The sequence below is a fragment of the Triticum aestivum genome, chromosome 2A, assembly GCF_018294505.1.
Source record: "Triticum aestivum cultivar Chinese Spring chromosome 2A, IWGSC CS RefSeq v2.1, whole genome shotgun sequence".
Lineage (NCBI taxonomy): Eukaryota > Viridiplantae > Streptophyta > Magnoliopsida > Poales > Poaceae > Triticum > Triticum aestivum.
The window spans coordinates 120,352,114-120,374,872 of NC_057797.1; the positions used below are offsets into that span (position 1 = coordinate 120,352,114).

The following is a 22,759-nucleotide window of genomic DNA, read 5'->3' on the forward strand; positions in this document are numbered from 1 at the left end:
ACATAGTAATAGTGTCATCGATGGCTTCATTTATTAGCTTATAGACTCATCTTTTCTTGGGAAGCGCTATGTTACAGTAACATATTATGTTACTCTAAACACCTCTCTCCTTATTAACTAAATGCCACATAAGGAAAATTTTCTTAAAGTGCGCTACGTTATTATCTAAGTTGCTCCCATTATGACTAGCCTTAAGAATCAAGAGGCATTTCACGGGTGAAACCTTCGCCACAAAAAATGCAATCGCCTCCATTGGATTCGATTAAGCCCACACGTTGGGGGCTGGGAGAAAGCACAAAGCAGAAAGGCATATGCATCCCAGGATTCGAGACCGCTCGGCAGAAGAGTCATACGCAACGCATCGCGTCGGGCAGGGCGAAATGCTATACTAGTCTCGCTGCATCGGGCAGGCACCAGCACCAGAGTGGGCCGACATGTTCAGCTCAGCCTCACGGTTCTTCCCCCGCCCGTGACGCTCCGAAATTTAGCATCCGCTTCACCCTTTTAATCCCTCCCCGCTATGAAAAAGAAAGCAAAGTTGATGGTTCTCCAATCGTCCCACCGCCGCAACCAAGCAAACCAAAACCCCAAACTTAGCAAAAACCCAAATTTAACCTCGCTCGCCCTCGTCTTGGCCTCCCCCACCGCCGCTCCCCCTCCCCGCCGCGCCAGCCCCTCTCCGCCCGGATCCTCCACACTCGCCGGCGATCGCCGGAGACCCCCGCGCCGGCGATCTCCGGCGGTCGCCAGCAATGCCTCCCCCGCCGCAGTCCATCGCCGGCAAGGTCAGCCGCTTCTTCAGCTTCGCGGCGGCGCGGGACCGCTGCTTCAACCGCCGCTTCCTCGCCGCCGGCCTCCGCCCGGTCTCCATCCAGCTCCCCGACTCGGCGCGCCCGGTCTCCATCTCCGACTCGGCGGACCCCGTCACCACCGTCCACATGTGGGTCCCCGCCAGGCCGCCACGCAACCCCCTGGTCCTCCTCCACGGCTTCGGCGCCTCCGCCACGTGGCAGTGGTACCCCTACCTCCGCCCCCTCATCGCCGCCGGCTTCGACCCCATCGTCCCCGACCTCGTCTTCTTCGGCAACTCCTCCACCCGCCTCCCCGATCGCTCCGACACATTCCAGGTCCGTCTCGCCGAGGCCCGGGCCCGATCTGTCAGTCGTCAACCCCTGCATCCTTGACACCTCTCTGCTTGTGTCAGGCGTGGTCGATCAAGACGGCGCTGGAGGCGATCGGGGTGACCAAGTTTGGGCTGGTTGGGGTGAGTTATGGAGGGTTCGTGGGGTACAGGATGGCGGCGATGTACCCGGACGCGGTGGAGAGGGTGACTCTGGTGTGCGCCGGCGTTTGCCTGGAGGAGAAGGACCTCGCGGAGGGTCTGTTCCCGGTGGCCGCGGTCGATGAGGCGGCAGCGCTGCTGGTGCCACGGCGGCCGGAGGAGGTGCGGCGCCTGGTCAGGCTCACATTCGTGCGACCGCCGATCATCATGCCGTCGTGCTTCCTTTGGGACTACATTAAGGTTAATTGCCGCTCCCATCAATTTTTGGTTGAATTGGTTTGAAATTTATAATATATTTATTTATCGAACTGCGCTAGTATAGAACGTCAGATATAAGATTATAAAATCACAGGAGAGGGAACATCAAGGCACCTCTAGACTAGAGAATGATGTTCCCTTATGTGATATTGGGCAGCAGTTGGGTCTGAATTGTGTTACATTTTTCACATCGAAGATTGTACTTTGCACGTGGTGGTGCAGGCAACTTGACTTAATATGTGGAACCTGAACATCCAACAGGCAACTTAGTTTGTTGAAGTGGTCTACACTTGAAGCCTCTGTCAGAATGGTCTACACTTGAAATGCAGGATCCTAATAGGCACATACTATTCATGTTAGTTTAATTGGTTGATTACTGATTGTGAGTTTGTGATTGCACATCCATCTCCGTTCTCGAGCCAATTTGATCTGCAAATCAAACATTGCCACAAATTAAAACCTAAGTAAAGTGGTAACATTTGTGCAGTTGTTTGCCATCCAGTTTTTGCACAAAATTTGTCAGGATGCTTCGAGAGAGAGGTGTACTGAGGTGACATATGGAGGGGAGGGGATATTTTTTGCACTGTTGTCTGTTTGTTGTGGTTGAAAGCAACTCACTGAATCCACTACGTGGCTGATGTAATGAGCGCCATAGATTTACTGGAGCCGGCAAAGCCTCAAAATGTTCACACGTGTCAGCGGCTTAGTAGCACATCACTGTTTTTGTTTGTCCTGGTGCATATGTTTTACATATGCTATATGATGCTGTTGACTCAGAGGCATGGTCACCCAGACAGTTGCATGTGGAGGGCCCATAGTAAATTAGTGACAACATACATGATTTCTTTGCTCACCCATGTAGTATTTCTATACTTACCTTCATATTTGTAGTGTATAGTTGGCACAATGAATTAATTCGCATAGTATGTTCCTTCAGTGTTTGACGTCCTACAAATAAATTGACTGTTACAGCACTAAATGCCAAGGATAATGACTTTACTAACTTGCATGCTGGAAATCGGTTGGAGTTGCAGTTCAGATTCAATCAGTTGTTTCTCAGATAGGTGTGACATTTCCTTCAAAATAGTAACACAAAAGGATGGAATTGGATATATTAAAAATAAAATATTCGTTGGCAAGTGATAACATTGAGATAATAATATACCCTTTTCGTTGCGGTTCCTTTGACTGGTTTATATTGACAATATCATTTGCTTCTCAAGAATGTTGGCTAATATGAGTTTGAAAAGAAGAAAAACAACGATTGTCTTCTCAATGGTGGTGTGTGGTAAATACCAGGTGGACTACATTGTTTGAGACAACAAAAATATTATTGGTTGGAAAAAAGTGCTTTAACTTTAGCAGTCACCCATTAAAAGGATGGTTCATGGTTCATGCACGTATGTAGTTTGTGAAAGTACTGAACTGCTGGATCTAAAGGGTGTGGAAAGTGAAAGAGAAAAGACAAGCCAAATTATGGAGATGAGCTTTGAGCCTTTTGGAACAATGCTCCCTCTTACTCATAGAACACTACAACCATTAAAATTGGTATTCTTTTGGAATACATTAGTATCTAAGATTCAGATCAGAACTCAAAAGCAGGTTTTGGTCCTAGAAATGTTAGCAATCCAACCGTTTAAAAAAATGTGATCTCAGTTTGTGATAAGAATCTCATATGCTTAAGTGAGCTTTTGAAATTAAAAAACTGGTGCTCACAATCCTTTAGAACATCATGGGGGTTGGAATATGCTACGAGTGATGTGACAAGCATTGCTCCTGTTCTTATTCAGTTTCAATCATGAAATGATCTGTGCTTTCGGTGCTCTCTTCCTCTTACATTAGATCACAAATTGAAGTGTTAAATAATGTTCCAAGATTATCTCGAAAAGGGCGTTTGCTTCTTCAGAGTATTTACCTTAACAAAGAATTTGTATTTTCCCATCTAAATTGTGGACCCTTTCCTTTGTCTACTGCATCAGGTGATGGGCTCAGACCATATCCAGGAGAAGACTGAGCTACTACACGCTTTGATTAGTGGGAGGCAAATTTCGACTCTTCCAAAACTACGTCAGGTAGTTTCTTGCAAAATTCTGCTCTCAGGTAGTTTCTTGCAAAATTCTGCTCTCATAGTTGAAGGCCGGAAGGCCTACTAGCGCATGCTTGTGATGGTCATGAGTTGATATATACAATCCTATGAGACTTGTTTATGTGGTCTGTTTAACATTGTACTGCTTTGGCGCTCCGGCTTAATGCAGAAGACGCTGATAATTTGGGGGGAGCAAGATAAGGTGTTCCCGATGGAATTGGCTCACAGATTGAAGAGGTCAGAAGACCTTTTGATAAACATTTCGACCACACGAGTTTGCGGTGCCGGCATCCCTTGAAACTCGAAACTAACCACCTCTGCCAGCATGTGAACAAATTGGCAGGCATCTGGATGGGAACTCTCGGTTGGCAGTCATACACAACGCTGGGCACGCAGTCAATCTCGAGAAGCCTGCAGAGGTGTGCAAGAGCATCATCGAGTTTTTCCAAGAGCCGATCCCCGAAGCTTCAAACGACGAAAGGGTAGGCGCCTCAGCTTTCAGGACATCTTTCCACCATGTCTATGTGAACCATCTCCTGTGACATCGTAGCATTCTCGATGTCCTTCATGTCGTGTCGTGTCGTCTCATCTCATCCTCCTTCGCTTCGTCTCGCAGGTGTAGTAGGCGTGGCTCTCATCGAAGCGGCGGATGGTGTCTTCTTCGCTGGGCATCGGCATTGCGGTCAAAACTGACACTGGAAGAGGGGAGGAAGAGGGGGGATCGCAGCGTTTTCACCCTTCTCGGTGGAAAAATACCTGATGTATGTTGCCTTGAGCAGTGTAATCATCGGTTATGTGAACTGGCATGCCTGCCAGAGCACGTTGTGCTACCGTTGAGATGATGAAATGTCGCATCGTTTTCCCTGTGGCTTCCGTTACGACCAGTGCCATTTTTATTTTTTTTAGTGATACTTCCACTGTCTGTTAGCTTGCGATCCGAGTATCCCGTTGCGAACGAACTGAGTGAAAGAGCAAGAGAAACACGCGGCGACTATTTATCGCCTTAATAAGAGATGCTCTCGCTGAAGCGTTTTCCCCCCTCGCGTCGTATTGGGACGGCCCATTCACGCACGCACAGTCGTAAAAATGGCAGAGAAACGCGCGGTGACTGTTTATCGCCTTAAGCGATACAACAAGTAGCAGCTCTCGCTGAAGCGGCGTTTCCCCACCCCTGCGTCGTATTGGGCCGGCCCATTCACGCGCGCACAGTTGTAAAAAAGGCAGAGAAATGCGAGAAAGAGGGATCAAACCCGGGTCTCCAAGAAGAACGCACGCCGCACTAAGGGCATGTACAATGGTTCTATCTTAGCAATGCCACGTAGGATAGATGATGAGGTGGAGGAGAGAGAACTCATAAGAAAAGACTTGTCTTTTCTTATTTAAGAGAAGACAAGAGATGATCTCTTAGCACAATATGTCTCACCACATTTTTAGGAATTACTAGTTATTGAAGATAAGGCTAAGATATGACCCATTGTAGACAAAAAATTTTGTCATCTCTAAATCACATGCAAGACTTAAGATAAGACTATCTTATCAACCATTGTACATGCCCTAACCACTCCACCCAAGTTCATTCAATGAAAAAAAGTAGGGGCGCGTCATAATTGGGGCTACTCCAGCCGTTTTCTTCGGGATTTTTCCCTCTTTTCTTTTTCTTTTCCATTTTTCTTTCATTTATTTTTGCATTTTGTTTTTATTTGGTTATTATGTTCTTTTTTCATTATTCTATTTTTGTTTGGTTTTCTTTTTTTTCTTCTCCACTTTTTGTTTGGTTTCTTTTTTCTTCTCCATTTTTTGTTTTTGTTCTTTCTTATGTTTGTTTTCGTTTTTCCTCTAAATTTTCGTATATTTCAAAAACATTTTTTAATAAGTGATCAAAAATATTTGTATACGTGTTCAACATTGTCTGAACGCTTCTTCAACATTTTAATACTTATTCAACATTGTTCAAATACTTGTTCAACATTTTTCAAATACTCATTCAATGTTTTTTATACTTATTTAATATTTTAAATACTTGTTCAACATTTTTAATACTTATTCAACATTTTCAAATACTTGTTCAAAAAATTTCAAATACTCATTCAATAATTTTTAATACTTTTTCATCATTTGTCAACTACGTTTTCAACATTTTTAATACTTATTGAAAAATAATTCAAATACTTATTCAACATTTTTTAATACTTTTTCAATATTTTTCAAATGTGATTTTGAAGAGTGTTTAAAGTATAAAGAAAATTACAAAAATAAAGCAAAAAACGAGGACAGAAAACTGAAAAGGGCCCAGTATTGTGGGCCCTGTCTTGTTTGCACGCCTAGTTCTGCCCTGCTGGAAAAAAGATGAAACATGCCTCAAAAAAAAGGAAAAAATACGAAACGCAAAAAGGATGGGGTGAGAGAGGCTCGAACTCTCGACCTCAGGATCACTCACGTTTAGCTATGAGACCTACGCGCTAGCCAACTGCGCCACCACCCCTTGGTGCAAAAGATGAGGTATAGAGCTAATTATTCTAAACTCCTGCAGTCTTGTAGAGAGCCAAACTTAGCCGAATCTTTCCTTCTTTCTGGGTTGTGATGAAACAAACCCAACAATTCCAATGTGAATCCGCGAGTTTATATATTGCAGAACACAAATGGTCGTAGAACTGGCAAAATTAATTAATTTCCCTGGTATACTCTAGACGCAATGCGACAGGAAAAACTTTCCAATGTGAATCTTGCTTATTTTTCTGCTATACTCTAGACGCTTCTATTTTTCCATAAAAAACCATTTAGCTTCACGAATCTTATCAACTATCATAGGGTGTAATGTACTTGTCTTGTGGGTTTATTGTTCCTTAACTAGTTTTTTTTTGCGAAAAGTGTTCCTTAACTTCCTGCTCGTCATTTTTTCTGAAGTAAAATTTGCCGCATCTAAAGCAAAGTGCAATGCCAAGACCAAATTTTCAGTTTAGGAGCACAAAAATATGTACTAGCATAAAGAAGTGAAAAGGACAAATACTACGCAACTGTAATCTACAAAAACTGGAATATATATATTTCTAAGATCAATGATAGTGCAAAATGACATGTTTCCTTGTTTTATGTTCCCATAATATTAAAACTAATTTGCATTATCATGTTACTCTAAGCAATATACTCCTACGTCAGACCCGAGTGGTCTGAAGAACTAAATTCAGTCAAGCACTCGCTGAATCAACAAAACTTATGGAAACTTGAGCTCGATTGCGAGAGATTTGGTGTGAGATCGGATTCACCTAAGGGCCAACCAGGAACACTAGCGGCTAGGGTTTACCCCTTACAAAACAGAATGCCCTCGAAGGCTCTGTAGACCTTTGCCGGAAAGTAAACAGCGACTCGCAGGTGCTCCTCAGCTGTCCAATGAAGGATCAACACCGTATTGCTGTTCTTCTCCTGCGAAGCGGTATGCAGGAGCGAAGGGTGTTGGATGATAGATGGACGGCCCGTAGTGCTTCGCGCCAACTGGTATCAATTCAAACTTATCTGAAACAGATTAAAGGTGTCGGTTTCTTCAGAGATAAACAGCTCGGGTCCTGACATATATGCATGCATTCCTATGAATCCATTCCATTCAGTGGTTTTGATGGACAACTATGGCTCTGAATTGACTACAAATGGATGATCTGAATATGCACTTCATAACCAGAACCAAAGAATGACACAATGAAATCATGGTTCAAAAGCACCCCATAACAGCATTGGCTATCGTCTATAACATTTTTTGAAATCATAAAAATATGCCAGTAAAACAACATTGCTCGCTCCCCAGTCTGTAGAAAGCAGACAAGAATTTGCACTTCCAACCTAATAAGTATCAACAGATATCAAAGAAATATAGATATGCACCAACATTGACCACTCCTTTCATGAACTTGATCGCTTGTCATGTTATCCATCCTTCAACAGCACATCTGATGACTCATTTTCACTTGATAATTTGCACATTCTTTGTCTAGAATAAAGTGCAGCCCCCGATACAAGTAATTCACTCAAGTGAAGGATTGAATACAGAATTGACATCACATTGTCTACAGATGTTAAAAACATAAGAAACGATCAGCATATCCACATTGTATAGTGCTCAAGCTCAAACAGTCCTAAAGGGAGTATCATTTAATTTTTTGAAGGACAAAAAAACTGGACACCATTTTACTGTACTGAACTACAACTAAATGCAAAACCTTTCACTGCACCATGGGAAAAGATGGGACATGCACGGCATCTGATGCATCTAATAACTATAGTCCAGGGATATAAAAAGTAGCTGATTCAATATTTATTGACCCAGAGTATGCTTGACTGAAATAGTACAATGTATGTTAATCAACTAAATGGCAACTATAGAAAGGGAAATGTGGCTAAGATGCAACCTTGATGCCTGCCATCAGTTCATTAGTACCAACCACATCACGAAGAGCAAGCCATCTGGAAAAAATCCAATTCCCGTCACAAAAATCCGACTTCACCTTCCATCTTATGCATAAATAGCCAATGGCTCCCACAACAATAACAGTTAAACAGTAGCCTACAGAGTCTGCGAGAGAATAATTTTGCTTCGGTCGTTATGTAAGAAAACAAACAAGTGTTTGCTGAACTTAGCTAAATGAAATACCAAAATATAGATTACAGGCAAACCTGCACACATCTGCTAAGCTACAGGGCCGACAAGAGAATGATTTCGCTTCAGCGTGCCTTTGTGCGCCTCCTGGGTGGTCAGGTGCGCCCTTTTGCGTGAAAAGCGGACCTATGTCCTGCAACGCATGTATACAGAAACAAGGTATTCACACAAACAATGGGGGTAAGTAGCACACAATCCTAGACGGCACACATAGTAACTGCAAATACTATACTACTCCCTCCGTCCCATAATGTAAGACGTTCCTATAATGGGGGTAAGTAGCACACAATCCTAGACGTCTTACATTATGGGACGGAGGGAGTACATGGTAGCATACTTTCTTAGCAAATCTAACAAGGGAGTTTCTGCCATTCTCGAAATGTCATAAAGGTTGATGCTTCAAGGCATGTATTACATGGTATCAGATAGTGCCTGATCCAGCCACAATGGAAATACAGTGCTATAAAGTAGCAAATAATCTTAGGAAACGTAACACAGAAGGATCTCATTTCCGATCCATGGAGCAGAAGGCCCGATGCACGGATGCAGGGTAGGCATCATCATGACATCATCCTAATAGTTAACTGGTCAATAAGAGCTCTGGTGCAAAGCAGAACTGCATTCAGAACACCATCGAAAAACAAGAAGCGACACACTGCAAAGAAGGAACCACATGACAAACTGCTAAACCATACCTGTGGCACACGGTCCACTTCCCTTTACTGGCAGTCAGTGCTTTCTTAGTACGGAAAGCTTGAATAATCGCAGCATGAAGTGGACGGCTCCTCCATCAGTGGCTTGCTGTTTATGACCAGAGGCAATTAGACACAATTCAGAAGGAAGAAGGATGCTCACCGGCGTCCACAATAATGCTCTCTCTGGGCTGCGGAAAAGAAACATCTTTTTGAAGATGATGTGGGGTAAAATATACAGATATGACGTAATATTTCAATTCAGACAAAAGACTTACAAGCATTACTTGGACAAGGAATGAAACAACATCAACGAAAATCAGAGAGGGTCATGACGCAGATAAGCTGTAATGTTCATTCCTTGCCGCAGTTTAAATAACCTGATAGAACTAATAAATCATTTTAATGGCTGTGACCAACAATTACTGCCATACTAAACCAAGACTAGTTTTTTAATACTCCCTCCATCCCATAATATACCTGTGGCACACGGTCTTATATTATGGAATGGGGGGAGTAGCATTTAACCTTGCCCAGAATTGCAGATTTGATTGTTACTATATTTGGTACGATCTAGATGACATGAAAACAACTATACTTAGTACAGAAACATGTATTCAGTCGCAGTGATATTTTTGGTGAATGGATAATATTTTCAGGCATTCACTAGGGTACTAATATGCAGTGGGTATGTTGAGTTACCAACTTCAATATGATGTGGTTAACAAATAGCACACATATCCTCGTTAAGATTTACAGTTTGATGCACGAAAATTTGTGGCTTACACATAAACCATTCTAAAAATCATAAGATCAGAGTTCCTCGGTTGATTTGCTCCCCTGAACTCAACAGAGCAACCATGGTCACCGACTCGCCGTCTTCGCGTCTACCTGTTTGCAAGGAGACCATTCACTATGATTAATGATGGAAATTAAGCAAGCCATCCAGAAATTTTTAGAAACTCAGTGACATCAGATTCATGGACAGGTAGACCAGAAATTATACTAACCTGCATATGCTGCACTCTCCTGAGCCAAATCTTGGATTAACAAATTGATGGACCTACACAAGCAGCACATTATCAATTCAGGTGAGAACATGATTCTTTTACAAGACAAGACAGATTTACAATCCCCTCTTCCATTTGCAAAATATTCATGAGCATAAGAACAAATTCACAATTAACATCTCAAATCGAGATTAATCCATCGAACAGTCCAAAAATATATAAAAAGTGGAGTTGCTAATTGCCTACCTGGATGTTGTGCACGGGAAGACGACGAGCAAGATCACATGAGGGCTTGCAGCTTCTAGCAAGCAGCACAAGATGCCGCGGTGGTCCTCGCCACGCCGTTCCCCCTTCTCCCGCCACTTACGCATCCTCACCGCGCCGGCCGGCGGCCGGCCTCCCTTCGCACACTACCACACATCTGCCCCGTGACACCACAAATCGTGGACGCCGTAGCCGAGCGGGGTGCGGATGGATGGGGAAATGGAGGCGGTGATGACGAGAGGCAATGGATCTCATCGGTAGGGGCGGCATCAGACGATGACCTTGGGAAGCGTCAGAGGAGCTCGGAGCGGAGAAGAGGCAGAGACGAGGGAGGGAGGAGTTGGAGCGGAGGCTCACAAGGGAGAATGACTTAGGGTGGAGGAGTGTGGCGGTTGTGGATTGGGGGCTAGGGTTCGTGCGGTTGTGCTCAACGGGCTTTCCAGGAGGAATAACCAATCAGACCCTCACATCGCAGCACCCACCCATCTTCATGTGACCCCACCTAAGAAGAGGCTCACCAGTCATACTCACGTAAAAAAGTGAAAATAGCTGTCAAAATCGGATGGCCAAGGGGAGCCAAGGTGGAAATCTACTCAGATCCAACGGACAGAAATCGCCCGATCAAGAGGAGCGCCATGGAGGCGGGTTGGCTGGCAGCCTTTAAGGTTAAAATTTAGATAGATCGGATTCGTTCCTTTATAGCATATGCGGACTTGAATTATTTACTTATCCCAAGATATATTTGATCTCATTTTTGTCTGTTGAGACAAGCCACGTTTTTTAAGCAGATGTGCCACAGACAAGCAAGCATGCAAATCAGCTGTGCATGATTTCAGTTAGTTTCCAATGTAGCATGTCTCTCTAGTTATTTTGCTTCTGGTTTTATGCACTCACGGAACGAGAAAGAATTGAACCAGCCAATTTGCAAGGTGAGTATTTAATATTGCAACTTTTTGAATTCTACCTCATGAAAACTCTCAAGATAACGACCTATAGTTCTCAAAGAGGATAGTTGTGAGGTAAGAAAGTGATTTTGGTGCATATACTCAACTGCATTGACAATGAAGCCACAGACAACATGCATCCTTGATGTTGTACAAGAATTGATTAGTATATTAAGACATACTGAGATAATTAGGTGTCTTCACTGTATGCATATGATGCTAAATTATAGCGTTGCTTGAAAATCATTTAAATTATAGGTCGCTTTGTAATATGTTTTTAGTGCTATCAGAGTATCTTTTATATCCATGTGAATTTGAAAATCTGGTTGTAACATTAGTCAAGACGTGCATTGCATGTGCACGCTTAATATATTCTTTGTATAAGCTGCAACTGAAATATATTTTCTATAGCATGTATTTGAGCTCACATTATTTGTTTTCTAATTACTGCTTTTGATCAGAACCAACATGTAGCCTGGAATGAGGAACGGTATTCTATGAGCTAAACAACGCGGAAGAAGAGGATTAGGCCGGCAGATCGGTGTCAAGGAGAATACTGAGCTATGGAGGTGGTGTTTCAGGCAACACCGGCGATAGTCTCAACAGTTAAATACCTAAATGACGGTGAACCGTAGATGTCGTAATATTATGAGAAATATATAATGATTTATTCTACCTTATCTGTACATCTTTTGCTCATTGTGATGATCTGATATGCCCCATAGAGGTGTCTGGATTGAAATAGGTATTTTATTGGCTCAACAAGGGGGAAATGTTACGGGTGTTCATTAAGATTCTTGACTTGTGAATGCTGGTGGCGGATTTAATCTCAATATGCTTTAGGCAAGTCTGTTAAGTACTATATCCCATCAAGATTTAAATTGGCAGTGTACGTGCAATGTACAGTAAATCACTGCACACATAAGATTACATATCGCCATATGTAAATTGAAAATGTAAAGTTCATATATTCAAATATTGATTTCTAGCGAGACATGCATTGCACGTGCACGCTTACTAGTGGTACAACAAAATAACCAAGTGATGCTAAAGGCCAATGGATACAAGGTACAAACTTCTAATTACAACAGGAAACATACATACCAGGTCAAGCATGGTGAACATTATGATGGACACCATGAGCTGCCCATTCTGATCTTTACAACATCTGTAGTTGTAGTAAACTCCAAAAGCCATGACAACCAACATACAGTACACGGCAAAAAGAAAATTAATGCCCTTCAACCTCGTCGGATAAAAAATTGAGTGGCTGTCTGACAAAATTTTGCACCATAATTCCCCAAGTGCGCTCGTTAGGTGTTATCCCAACAGTCACTGCTCTGTTTAGAAGCATATTAGCGTCATCAAGCAATCTCGCTTTGCAGTGCCAACTAATGAGGATATTGTATGTAATAGTATCTGCATGCACATTTTCAGAATGTAACTTCTCTAGGAGATTCAGCGCAGCATGCATCCATCCCATTTTGCACAATCCATTTATGAGTGTGTTGTATGTGACAATGTCAGGAGTAAGCCCTTGGTTTAACATCTCCTTTGAGAGCTCTAGTGCATCACGCACCCTTCTTGTCTTGCAGAGCTCACTAATCAAGAGGTTGTATGAAATGTTATTTGGCTTAATTCCCTTTTCTATCATTTCCGCGAGCAACACCATGCTCCGATCCACATTCCCATCTTTGCACAGGGCTTTAATCAGACCATTGTAGCTAACAACATCAAGTGAACAACCATGAAGTACCATTTCATTTGCAAGCCGTATGGCATCCTGCAAACTTCCTTTGCACAACAGTGCATGAATGAGTGTATTATAAGTTATTCTATTCGCAACAACACCCTCGTCAACCAAATTTTCAAATAGATACACGGCCTCCTCGATCTGGCCATTGTTGCAGAGATGATAAATTATTGTATTATACGTGCAGATATCAGGCTTGCAGCCTTCACTCTTCATCTCTTGCATGAGTGACATCGCGTCATCCATCCTGCCTTCCTTACATACAGCATAAATCATTCCATTGTATCCTTGCAAATTCAGACTCAAGCCATTTGCCAACATTACCTTCAGTGTTGCTCTCATGTCATCCCACATGCCATTCCTGCAAAAACCATGCAGCAAGATCGTGTAGGTTACTATGTTTGGAGCACAACCCTTATCCTCCATCTCTCTAAGCAACCGCATGGCCGAACCAAGCCTCCCAAGCTTGCAAAGCCCATGTATCAATATACTGTAAGTGTGTGCATCTGGTGGGCAGCCTTTTGATCCCATTATCTCATACAGCTCCATCGCCTCTGTTAGCTTCCCATCCAAAAGACACCCGCCAATCACCGTGTTAAATAACACGACATTCAACTCTGGCACCCTCCCGAGCATTGTGCGTGCCTCATCCACCTGCCTTGCTCGGCACAGGCCCTGGATAAGGAACCCGTATGTCATGGTGTTTGGCACACAGCCTCTTATCATCATCCTGTCCACAAGCCTCGCAGCATCGCGGAGACGCCCAAGCATGCATAGCCCGTGCACAATGTCATTGAACGTGTTGACATCAGCAGAGCACCCCATGAGGAACATCTCGTCGAGGAGCGTGGTAGCCTCGGCGACCTCACCCTGGGCACACAGAGCGTGGATGACCGTCTGATAGAGCATCACATCGGGCACGCACCCATGCCGCGCCATGCTGCGGAGCATCGCGAGCGCCTCATCAGCGCGCCCGAGGCGGCAGAGCGCGCGCGCAGCGACACCGAAGGTGAAGGTGGTGGGTGGGATGCGGTCCCGGTGGACCATCCGGCGGTAGAGCGTGAGCACATCGGCGTGGCAGTTCGCCCTGGCCAGTGCCGCGAGGACGGTGTTGTACGAGCGGAAGTACGGCGAGACGGCGAATCGGCTGGGCAACTGGTCGAGCAGGTGGAGGGCGCGGCCAGGGGGCAAGGAGCGCAGGAGCGGTATGAGGAGGGTCTCCCGGAGAGGGGGGTGGCGAGAGGAGGGGAGGGATTCAAGGAGGGAGAGCGCGCGCTCTGGGTCTGCGTCGGCGGCGGCGAGCAAGGGCCGGAGGGGGTGCGACGAGAGGACGGGTTGGGAGGCGGCGTACCACTGGAGGAGGAGGAGGGAGGTGGCCGGGGACAGCGGCAGCGCGAGGAGGCGCCCGAGACGGTGCGGGGTGAGCGGGCGGGAGGAGAGCGTGCTTCGGAGGCGAGAGAGGTCGAATGGCGCGAGCAGCTCCGGCCATGACGTCGCGGCGGCTGCCCGGAGTTTGGGCGGGGGTTCCGCCATACCCGGTTGCGTGGAAACCCACCCATTGGATCACTATTTTTCACTTACTAGGCCCAGACGTTAGGTTAAGTGGACACGCCCCGCGTGTTTACGCTTTCGGTGTGCCCACATTTGGGCCGTCCACCCTTTCAAATTCAGATCCTAAGTGTAACATCCCAAAAGATTTCAAATTTTGGAATGTTAAATAAATAAATAGGTAATATTGAATGAGTTGCTTTGATTTTCAGAATAAATAGAAACTTTTTGAGTCTTGGTGAAAACTTTTCCAAACCATGTCATCCAAATTGGAATGGCGTAACTATCCAACAATATTAATTCTTGGTTTGGGAATTTATTTAAGCTCAAAAGGATTTAATATCTAAAAATTAACCATATTTAAATGAGTTAGAATAATATGACTTTCTCAAATATGGTATAAAATGACACACAAAAGGGAAAATTGAAAAAATGGAGTTTATTTGACTATTTTGCAATTAGATGCCATTTAGATATTTTTCCAATTAACCATATAAAAAATGAGAGGAGATAGTATGAATTCTCCATAAAATAACATTGAAAATATTTAATAGTAAGCATATAAATATTTTGTTATTTGAACATAATTTTGAGTATTTATAAGACCCTAATACTATTTTAAGAAATTTATAGCATCCTTGAAAGGTTTTAAAAACTATTTGTAAAATTTATATGGATGGAGAAATAGACTCTATATTTTATCAGTATATGTGCAAGTTTCTGGATTTTTAGGAGATGGTTTGATATTTTAAATATCAAAATGATTGCAGTAAATAAGGTAGAAAACAATAAAATGACTTTCTCAAATATGGTATTTGGATTTTAAATTGGATATGGCTCCTACTCAAATTACAGAAAAGAGATAAATCTCCAAGTGGACAATTGAAAAAATGGAGTTTATTTGATTTATTTGCATTTAGATGCCATTTAAATAGTATTATTTTTGAATTAACCATGTAACAAAATGAGAGGAGATAATATGACTTCTCCATAAGATAACATTGAAAAATACTCCCTTTGTCCCAAAATTTTTGTCTTACATTTGTCTAGATACGGATGTATCAAGTCACGTTTTAGTATTAGATACATCCGTATTTAGACAAATCTAAGACAAGAATTTTGGGACGGAGGGAGTATCTAATAGTGCGCATGTAAATATTTTCTTATTCGGAAATCATTTTGGGTATTTATAAAACCATAATACTATTTTTATGGAAATTATAATGTCCTTAAAAGATTAAAAAACTATTTGAAAATTTTATATGGAGAGGGAAATATATTCTCTATATTTTATCGGTATGTGTGCAAGTTTCTGGATTTTTAGGAGACGGATTTATATTTTAAATATCAAAATCATTTTAGTAAATAATAACATAGGAAACAACAAAACGAGGAAATATAATCCTAGCCTATTGGGCCTAATCTGACCTAGTACTATGAAAACACTGTCGTGAGCCTAGCATATCTCTGCATGTAAAACAACGAAGTGGTATGATCTAAAACGGTCGGGCCGAGTCTGTCACGCCAGACGGAGGCAGCCGAGTGGCGGTCAATGAGGGTTGCTGCGAAGGAAGGATGACGACGGCGGCAACGACGGAGGTGCCGGTGGCCTCGGAGGCCATGCCTACGACTATAAGGTCACCGTCTGTTACCTTGCTTAACTTAATTTAGGTTCAGTTTAAATTTCCTTATGTTTGGTTGAATTTTGTTAAATTCCATCCTTTTGATTGTAAATGTAACAAATATTAACAAATATCGTCTAATTTGCATGGATTTCATTCGTCTTTTTGAATTGTCCGTTTGAACTAGCACAAAACAAGTTTGGTGCACGGGATTAGATGGCCGGTCCTCCATCTATTGGCCGGGGACACATCCGAACGCATCCGCAGACATTTGGTGTATTCATTTTGGTGAACCACCGGTGGAGTTGCCCTAATTTCATTTCAGTATATGCACCATCACGACTGCACATTACAATATATAGGTGAGTAGTTAGTGGAGCACTGAGCAAAGGAGTTATCCCCTTAACTAGCTACCTTCACTATCAAACATGTGAACCTAATTTTTTCGAAACGGAGGCACATGTGAACCTAATTGATTGATTGCTTGCATTAACAGTTCATTAGCTTAAAATCCTGAGGCGTGATGAAACATCGCCATCTATACTTGACCAACGCCGGTACCATTGACGAGCCCTCTTCCTCCAACAGACGAAAGAGGTTGGAGGCGAGACGAGGGTGGTGGGGTAGGTGGCTCTGGCTAGCGAACAAGGCCTCAGACGTCGACGGCATATTCTAGCAGCGGAAAGCATATCGACAGATGCATCTGGACATGGGGTCAGGTCGTACTAATTCAGTTCAAACATGTGGGCTGCATCGTGGCTGATTTTACGCACCTTCCTCGCAGCCTGCTGCACCATTGCGCTGCCGATTCACGGACACTAACCACATACCGTCGTAGATCGGCAGCTTTGCTGCTGGCCTGGCCTGACGTGCGGGGACCGGAGCTGCGTTGGTCCGGGTAAAAGTTGAGCTGAACTTTGCCTGCTGGTTGCGGCGAGAGGAAACCGTCGGGCTGAAAGATTACCGTGGGAGCTTGTGGAAGTTCAGCCCACGGTAATTTGTCTGTTCATAGTTTCTTTTCTTACTACTAGTAGCTGATTATTTCCTTGTGTCTGATGGTGCGACGAGATTTGTTATGACAAGTATCTTCAGACGGAGAGAAGAGAGTACTACCCATGATGATTGGTTAGTCCTAGCAGAGGTTAGTGGCGCTGGAGTTGGGATTAGCGTCAGCAGAGAGCAGTCAAACTAAATTGGCTGTGTTGTGTGCTGCTGCTAATTATTTTTGTTGAAAAGGAAGCTGCTGCTAAATAAACTAGTTTTTGACATTCGCCGCACGTGTAAAGCGTCGATGCGGAGAACGATTTAAATGAGTCGTTTTTTACATTGTCGTACTCGCCTACGGTATGTTAAAAAAAAAGGGTACGACCTGTATGTATGTGTCTGCTGTTTGTTTGTCCCTGTGCAGCTATTGTTTTCGGCTTACTATTGTTTGCTGCTTTGTGCTTTCGCTTTATTTAGTGTTCTTCTATTACGACGACCTACTCGTTGGGATTCAGAGAACAAAAGATGCTGCTGCTCATTTTCTTATTCTTTTTTATGTCAAGCCATGACAAACTTAATTATTAATTAAGAGCACCTACAACCCTAATTTAGGCATCTAAACGTCCGTGGGCACTGTCCGAACAAACACACCTAAAAAAATCACACAACCAGACACCTCAATTAGAAAATCTAAATTCATACATAGACATGCAACGCTACGTAAACCATGCAACACACATGGTCCGGCTAGTACACCAGGATATACCATCGGACTACCAAAAATTGACATATTCTACCTACATACTGGCTATGGAGAAGATCATTCACGGACTACGGCTGCCCTTGTCCTTGCCGGCGCCCTTGTCGTTCTTCTCGTGGAAGTAGTAGACAAAAAATGCAATATGGATCAAGCCGAATCTGCTCGTCGTCAGAGTTGTCCGACCCGTTGTTGTCCTCCTTCTCCTCTTTGGGAGGCAATCCGGCCATGGCATGGACCGCTCGATTCAGCTCTTGGGCAAGGGCGCATGTGTTCCTCCGCTGCAGCTTCTTTACGACGCGAGCACGGATGGCTACCTCCACGGCAGCGCGCGCCGGCACATCTGCAGCCGCCATGTTGGCAGCGCGGCGGACCTTGGCCACCCTCATCTTCTCCTTCCCACGGCAGGCACACCGGTCCCGGTAACTCTCATACTCCGGCCTGCTGGAGATGGGGAAGCTAATTAAGGGACCGCGATGATCCACCCCCGGAGGATTCGAGCGCTCGTTATGTCGATGCAATGGATTCGCGCCGGACATGTCCTACCGTCGGTCGGGCGTAGTCCTCCTGGGAGCGGCGAAGGGCAATGAGGACGGCCATTGCCTCCTCCACCCCGCATGGGACGACACCCCAGTCGACAGATCTAGAGTGGTCAGAGTCAGATCTTCTGCCCACCATGCCGGGGGAAGGTTGAAGATCGTCAGGCGGGAGTTTGGGGGTGGAGTGAAGTGCAGTGGCTATGGTTTGGTTCGGGGAGTAGATGGGGACGAATATATGTGGGGTTGGGTGGGCCGACTCCGACGTGGCAGACGCACCCGGGCCACCCCCATAGTCCATACATGCCCCATATTTGGGCTAGATATGAGGGTTGCCGGCCAGCCCAGATGTTTGAGACCGATTTGAAGCGTCTGTCTGGGTTGCATTTTCTTGACTGGTCGGTGCGTGACTGGGCCGCCACCTGACGTTTGAGGGGGTTTGAGGTGTTCGACTATAGATGGGCTCTAACCGAGTAGAATTAGGCAAGCAATTGGTCCTCGACATATTATCAAAATGGGATAATTGCATCTTTGCCCCTAGTTGGTTCACACCCCCGGGTTTTGCCCTTACTTTTCGGGCATGCTCAGTTTTGCCCTTAGTTTTTCCCCTCCGTCAGCTCGAATGCCCTTCTGTCACAGCTCCGCTTGGTCAGCGCCGTTTGACCGTGACGGCTAGACGTTTTGGACACTGGTTGCCCCTGGGCCTTCCTTACAAGTGGGTCCACATAGATTAGACAGTGTAGTTGCCATTTCCCCTCCCTCTGTCTTATCCCAGCCCCGAACCCTAGATCGGCGACGACAAAGGCGACCCAAACCCTAGCACTCGGCGGCGACGCGGGCTCCCACAGAAACCATGGCCTCGATGTCGTGAAGTCCACATCGCCGGATCTACATCACGCGGCGGTGATGGTGGAGACACGCTCTTCGCACAGCGGTGGTGGTGGCGGTGACGATGCCATGAGGAGTGACTGCACGACAGATTCAAGGCAGGAGATCCCAGTAGGGTAAGTTTCCAGATCCAGTACTTACTCATCTGTTTCCATGATTAGAAAGGTGCATTCCATGACTTCGGTTGTGTTCACAATCGTAGGATGGATCCATCGCGTGCGTTCTTTCTGACAATTAGAATGGAGACCACTCTTTTAGCAAAGGGTGGTACTAAGGGACATGATGCAAGCTTCAGTTTCCCTCTAGTGGTGGACTGCACAAGTTCTTTCAATGATTTTAGGTCTACAATCTATAGGAAATATCCTTGGGGTATGCATGATGCAGCTGAGTTCAGATTCTGGAATGTAGAGAAAGCTACTTGGAATCCTCTACAGTGTGATGATGAGTTAGGTGTAATGTTTGCTACATATGCTGATTCGAAAACTGCAAATGTTGAAATTACTGTAATTCAGAGATGTAGAGCAGAAGCAGCAACTACAGCAGCAAAGCCCCCTGCCTCTAAAGCAACATCTAAAACATATGTTGCAAGAAGTACTTCTAGGAGCAGGTCAACACCCCCTAGTAGTACTTGCAATCCACCTGCAACTCCTACTGCAAATGTACCAAGGCAACCTGGCTGCAAAGACACTAAAATTCCTTTAGAGCCTATGATTGAGGAGGCTGAGCCTGATGATGTGCTAGGCTTAGATGAGGAGGATGAGAGGATGTTTCCAGATCTTGTGCAGAAGACAAATGAAGAGATAGATGAGGATTTTATTCCTGCTGAGTTTTCAGATACAGATTCAGAGGAGGAACAAGAGAACATTGACATGGGACATTTTGAGAATGATGATGAGGACAGGCCTGAGATGATGTATGACAGGGAAAATCCTAGTTTAGCTGAAGGAGTTGTTTTTCCTTCTGCTGTTGACTGCAGGAATGCAGTTGCCACATTCTCAATTCAGCATGAAGTAGAGTTCAAAATAGAGAAGAGTGATCCATCAAGGTTCACTGTTTACTGTGCATTTTCAAGGTGTAGATGGAGGCTACATGCCTCTTTAATGAGAAACAGTACTTTGTTTCAGGTAGTAACAGTACTAACTAACTAATCTCATTGACAGTATCTTGCATATTTAGTTTGCATATTCAGTTTCATTCAGCCACACTGTTTGCCTTACTGTTTTGCTTTGTTTCAGTTTACAGATTAAAGTAAATCCCTATGAGCACCACTGCCCAAGTGTGAACAGAACTGAGAGGCTCAGAGCAGCCAAGAGGAGGTGGATAGCTCATGCTGTGCAAAATTGGGTCAGAGAAAACTCCAACATTGGTCCTGGTGAGTTGGTAACTAATTTGAAGAAAAAATATGGTATAGAATTGCCATACATGAGAGTGTTTTATGGTAAACAAATGGCAATTGACAACTTGTATGGTAAATATGAGGATAGTTTCCAGCTTTTGTACACATTTAAAGCTGAGGTTGAGAGGGCTTCTCCAGGTAGTGTAGTAGAAATTGACACACACACAGTTCCTTTCCAGCTAAGAGGAAAGAGGTATGAGAAGCAGTGTTTTAGGAGAGTTTTTGTCAGTTTCAAAGCTTGCTGGCAGGGATTTTTAGCTGGTTGTAGGTGAAGGAAATATGCCCTAGAGGCAATAATAAAGTTATTATTTATTTCCTTATTTCATGATAAATGTTTATTATTCATGCTAGAATTGTATTGACCGGAAACATAATACATGTGTGAATACATAGACAAACAAAGTGTCACTAGTATGCCTCTACTTGACTAGCTCGTTAATCAAAGATGGTTATGTTTCCTAACCATGAACAATGAGTTGTTATTTGATTAACGAGGTCACATCATTAGTTGAATGATCTGATTGACATGACCCATTCCATTAGCTTAGCACACGATCGTTTAGTATGTTGCTATTGCTTTCTTCATGACTTATACATGTTCCTATGACTATGAGATTATGCAACTCCCGTTTGCCGGAGGAACACTTTGGGTACTACCAAACGTCACAACGTAACTGGGTGATTATAAAGGAGTACTACAGGTGTCTCCAATGGTCGATGTTGAGTTGGCGTATTTCGAGATTAGGATTTGTCACTCCGATTGTCGGAGAGGTATCTCTGGGCCCTCTCGGTAATACACATCACATAAGCCTTGCAAGCATTACAACTAATATGTTAGTTGTGAGATGATGTATTACGGAACGAGTAAAGAGACTTGCCGGTAACGAGATTGAACTAGGTATTGGATACCGACGATCGAATCTCGGGCAAGTAACATACCGATGACAAAGGGAACAACGTATGTTGTTATGCGGTCTGACCGATAAAGATCTTCGTAGAATATGTAGGAGCCAATATGGGCATCCAGGTCCCGCTATTGGTTATTGACCGGAGACGTGTCTCGGTCATGTCTACATTGTTCTCGAACCCGTATGGTCCGCACGCTTAAGGTTACGATGACAGTTATATTATGAGTTTATGCATTTTGATGTACCGAAGGTTGTTCGGAGTCCCGGATGTGATCACGGACATGACGAGGAGTCTCGAAATGGTCGAGACATAAAGATTGATATATTGGAAGCCTATGTTTGGACATCGGAAGTGTTCCGGGTGAAATCGGGATTTTACCGGGTTACCGGGAGGTTACCGGAACCCCCCGGGAGCCATATGGGCCTTCATGGGCCTTAGTGGAAAGGAGAAAGGGGCAGCCCAAGGGGGCTGCACGCCTCCCCCCTTCCCCTAGTCCTATTAGGACTAGGAGAGGTGGCCGGCCACCCCTCTCCCTCTTTCCCCCTTGGGAATCCTAGTTGGAATAGGATTGGGGGGGGGAGTCCTACTCCCGGTAGGAGTAGGACTCCTCCTGCGCCTCTCTCTCTTGGCCGGCGCCCCCTCCCCCCCTTGGCTCCTTTATATACTGAGGTAGAGGCACCCCAAAGACACACAAGTTGACACAAGTTGATCCACGTGATCTATTCCTTAGCCGTGTGCGGTGCCCCCTGCCACCATATTCCTCGATAATACTGTAGCGGAGTTTAGGCGAAGCCGTGCTGCTGTAGTTCATCAAGATCGTCACCACGCCGTCGTGCTGACGAAACTCTTCCCCGACACTTTGCTGGATCGGAGTCCGGGGATCGTCATCGAGCTGAACGTGTGCTCGAACTCGGAGGTGCCGTAGTTTCGGTGCTTGATCGGTTGGATCGAGAAGACGTACGACTACTTCCTCTATGTCGTGTCATCGCTTCCGCAGTCGGTCTGCGTTGGGTACGTAGACAATACTCTCCCCTCGTTGCTATGCATCACATGATCTTGCGTGTGCGTAGGAAATTTTTTGAAATTACTACGAAACCCAACAGTGGTATCAGAGCCTAGGTTATTTATGTTGATGTTATATGCACGAGTAGAACACAAGTGAGTTGTGGACGATACAAGTCATAC

General features: G+C 44.4%; 2 protein-coding genes and 1 non-coding gene across 8 annotated transcripts; 1 reads left to right on the forward strand and 2 right to left on the reverse strand.

Moving 5' to 3' along the window:
* The first annotated feature begins 434 nt into the window (after positions 1 to 434).
* Positions 435 to 4,504, forward strand: LOC123187906 (2-hydroxy-6-oxo-6-phenylhexa-2,4-dienoate hydrolase). 4 transcript variants are annotated; one of them, XR_006494230.1, is made up of 6 exons: positions 435 to 1,127; positions 1,205 to 1,522; positions 3,520 to 3,640; positions 3,796 to 3,863; positions 3,951 to 4,108; positions 4,243 to 4,504. XR_006494230.1 is itself a non-coding variant. In XM_044599899.1 (6 exons), the coding sequence occupies exons 1-6, from the start codon at positions 753 to 755 to the stop codon at positions 4,246 to 4,248; spliced, it is 999 nt and encodes a 332-aa protein (XP_044455834.1). In that variant the 5' UTR covers positions 444 to 752; the 3' UTR covers positions 4,249 to 4,504. The 4 variants fall into 4 exon arrangements, 1 of the variants encoding a protein (XP_044455834.1); XR_006494229.1 differs by having other exon boundaries at positions 3,970 to 4,108; XR_006494228.1 differs by having other exon boundaries at positions 437 to 1,127; positions 3,520 to 3,612.
* A 1,516-nt stretch (positions 4,505 to 6,020) lies between these two features.
* Positions 6,021 to 6,108, reverse strand: TRNAM-CAU (transfer RNA methionine (anticodon CAU)). The gene is given in 2 exon segments: positions 6,021 to 6,056; positions 6,071 to 6,108. It is a non-coding gene; the product is annotated as a tRNA-Met (tRNA).
* Positions 6,109 to 7,292: 1,184 nt separating this feature from the next.
* Positions 7,293 to 14,496, reverse strand: LOC123187907 (pentatricopeptide repeat-containing protein At5g64320, mitochondrial). 3 transcript variants are annotated; one of them, XM_044599902.1, is made up of 7 exons: positions 12,286 to 14,496; positions 9,974 to 10,026; positions 9,750 to 9,854; positions 8,967 to 9,154; positions 8,289 to 8,404; positions 8,024 to 8,187; positions 7,293 to 7,681 (listed from the first exon to the last, which is right to left on the reverse strand). In XM_044599902.1, the coding sequence occupies exon 1, from the start codon at positions 14,465 to 14,467 to the stop codon at positions 12,413 to 12,415; it is 2,055 nt and encodes a 684-aa protein (XP_044455837.1). In that variant the 5' UTR covers positions 14,468 to 14,496; the 3' UTR covers positions 7,293 to 7,681; positions 8,024 to 8,187; positions 8,289 to 8,404; positions 8,967 to 9,154; positions 9,750 to 9,854; positions 9,974 to 10,026; positions 12,286 to 12,412. The 3 variants fall into 3 exon arrangements, with proteins under 3 accessions (XP_044455837.1, XP_044455836.1, XP_044455835.1); XM_044599901.1 differs by having other exon boundaries at positions 9,242 to 9,854; XM_044599900.1 differs by having other exon boundaries at positions 8,967 to 9,854.
* Between the last annotated feature and the right edge of the window lie 8,263 nt (positions 14,497 to 22,759).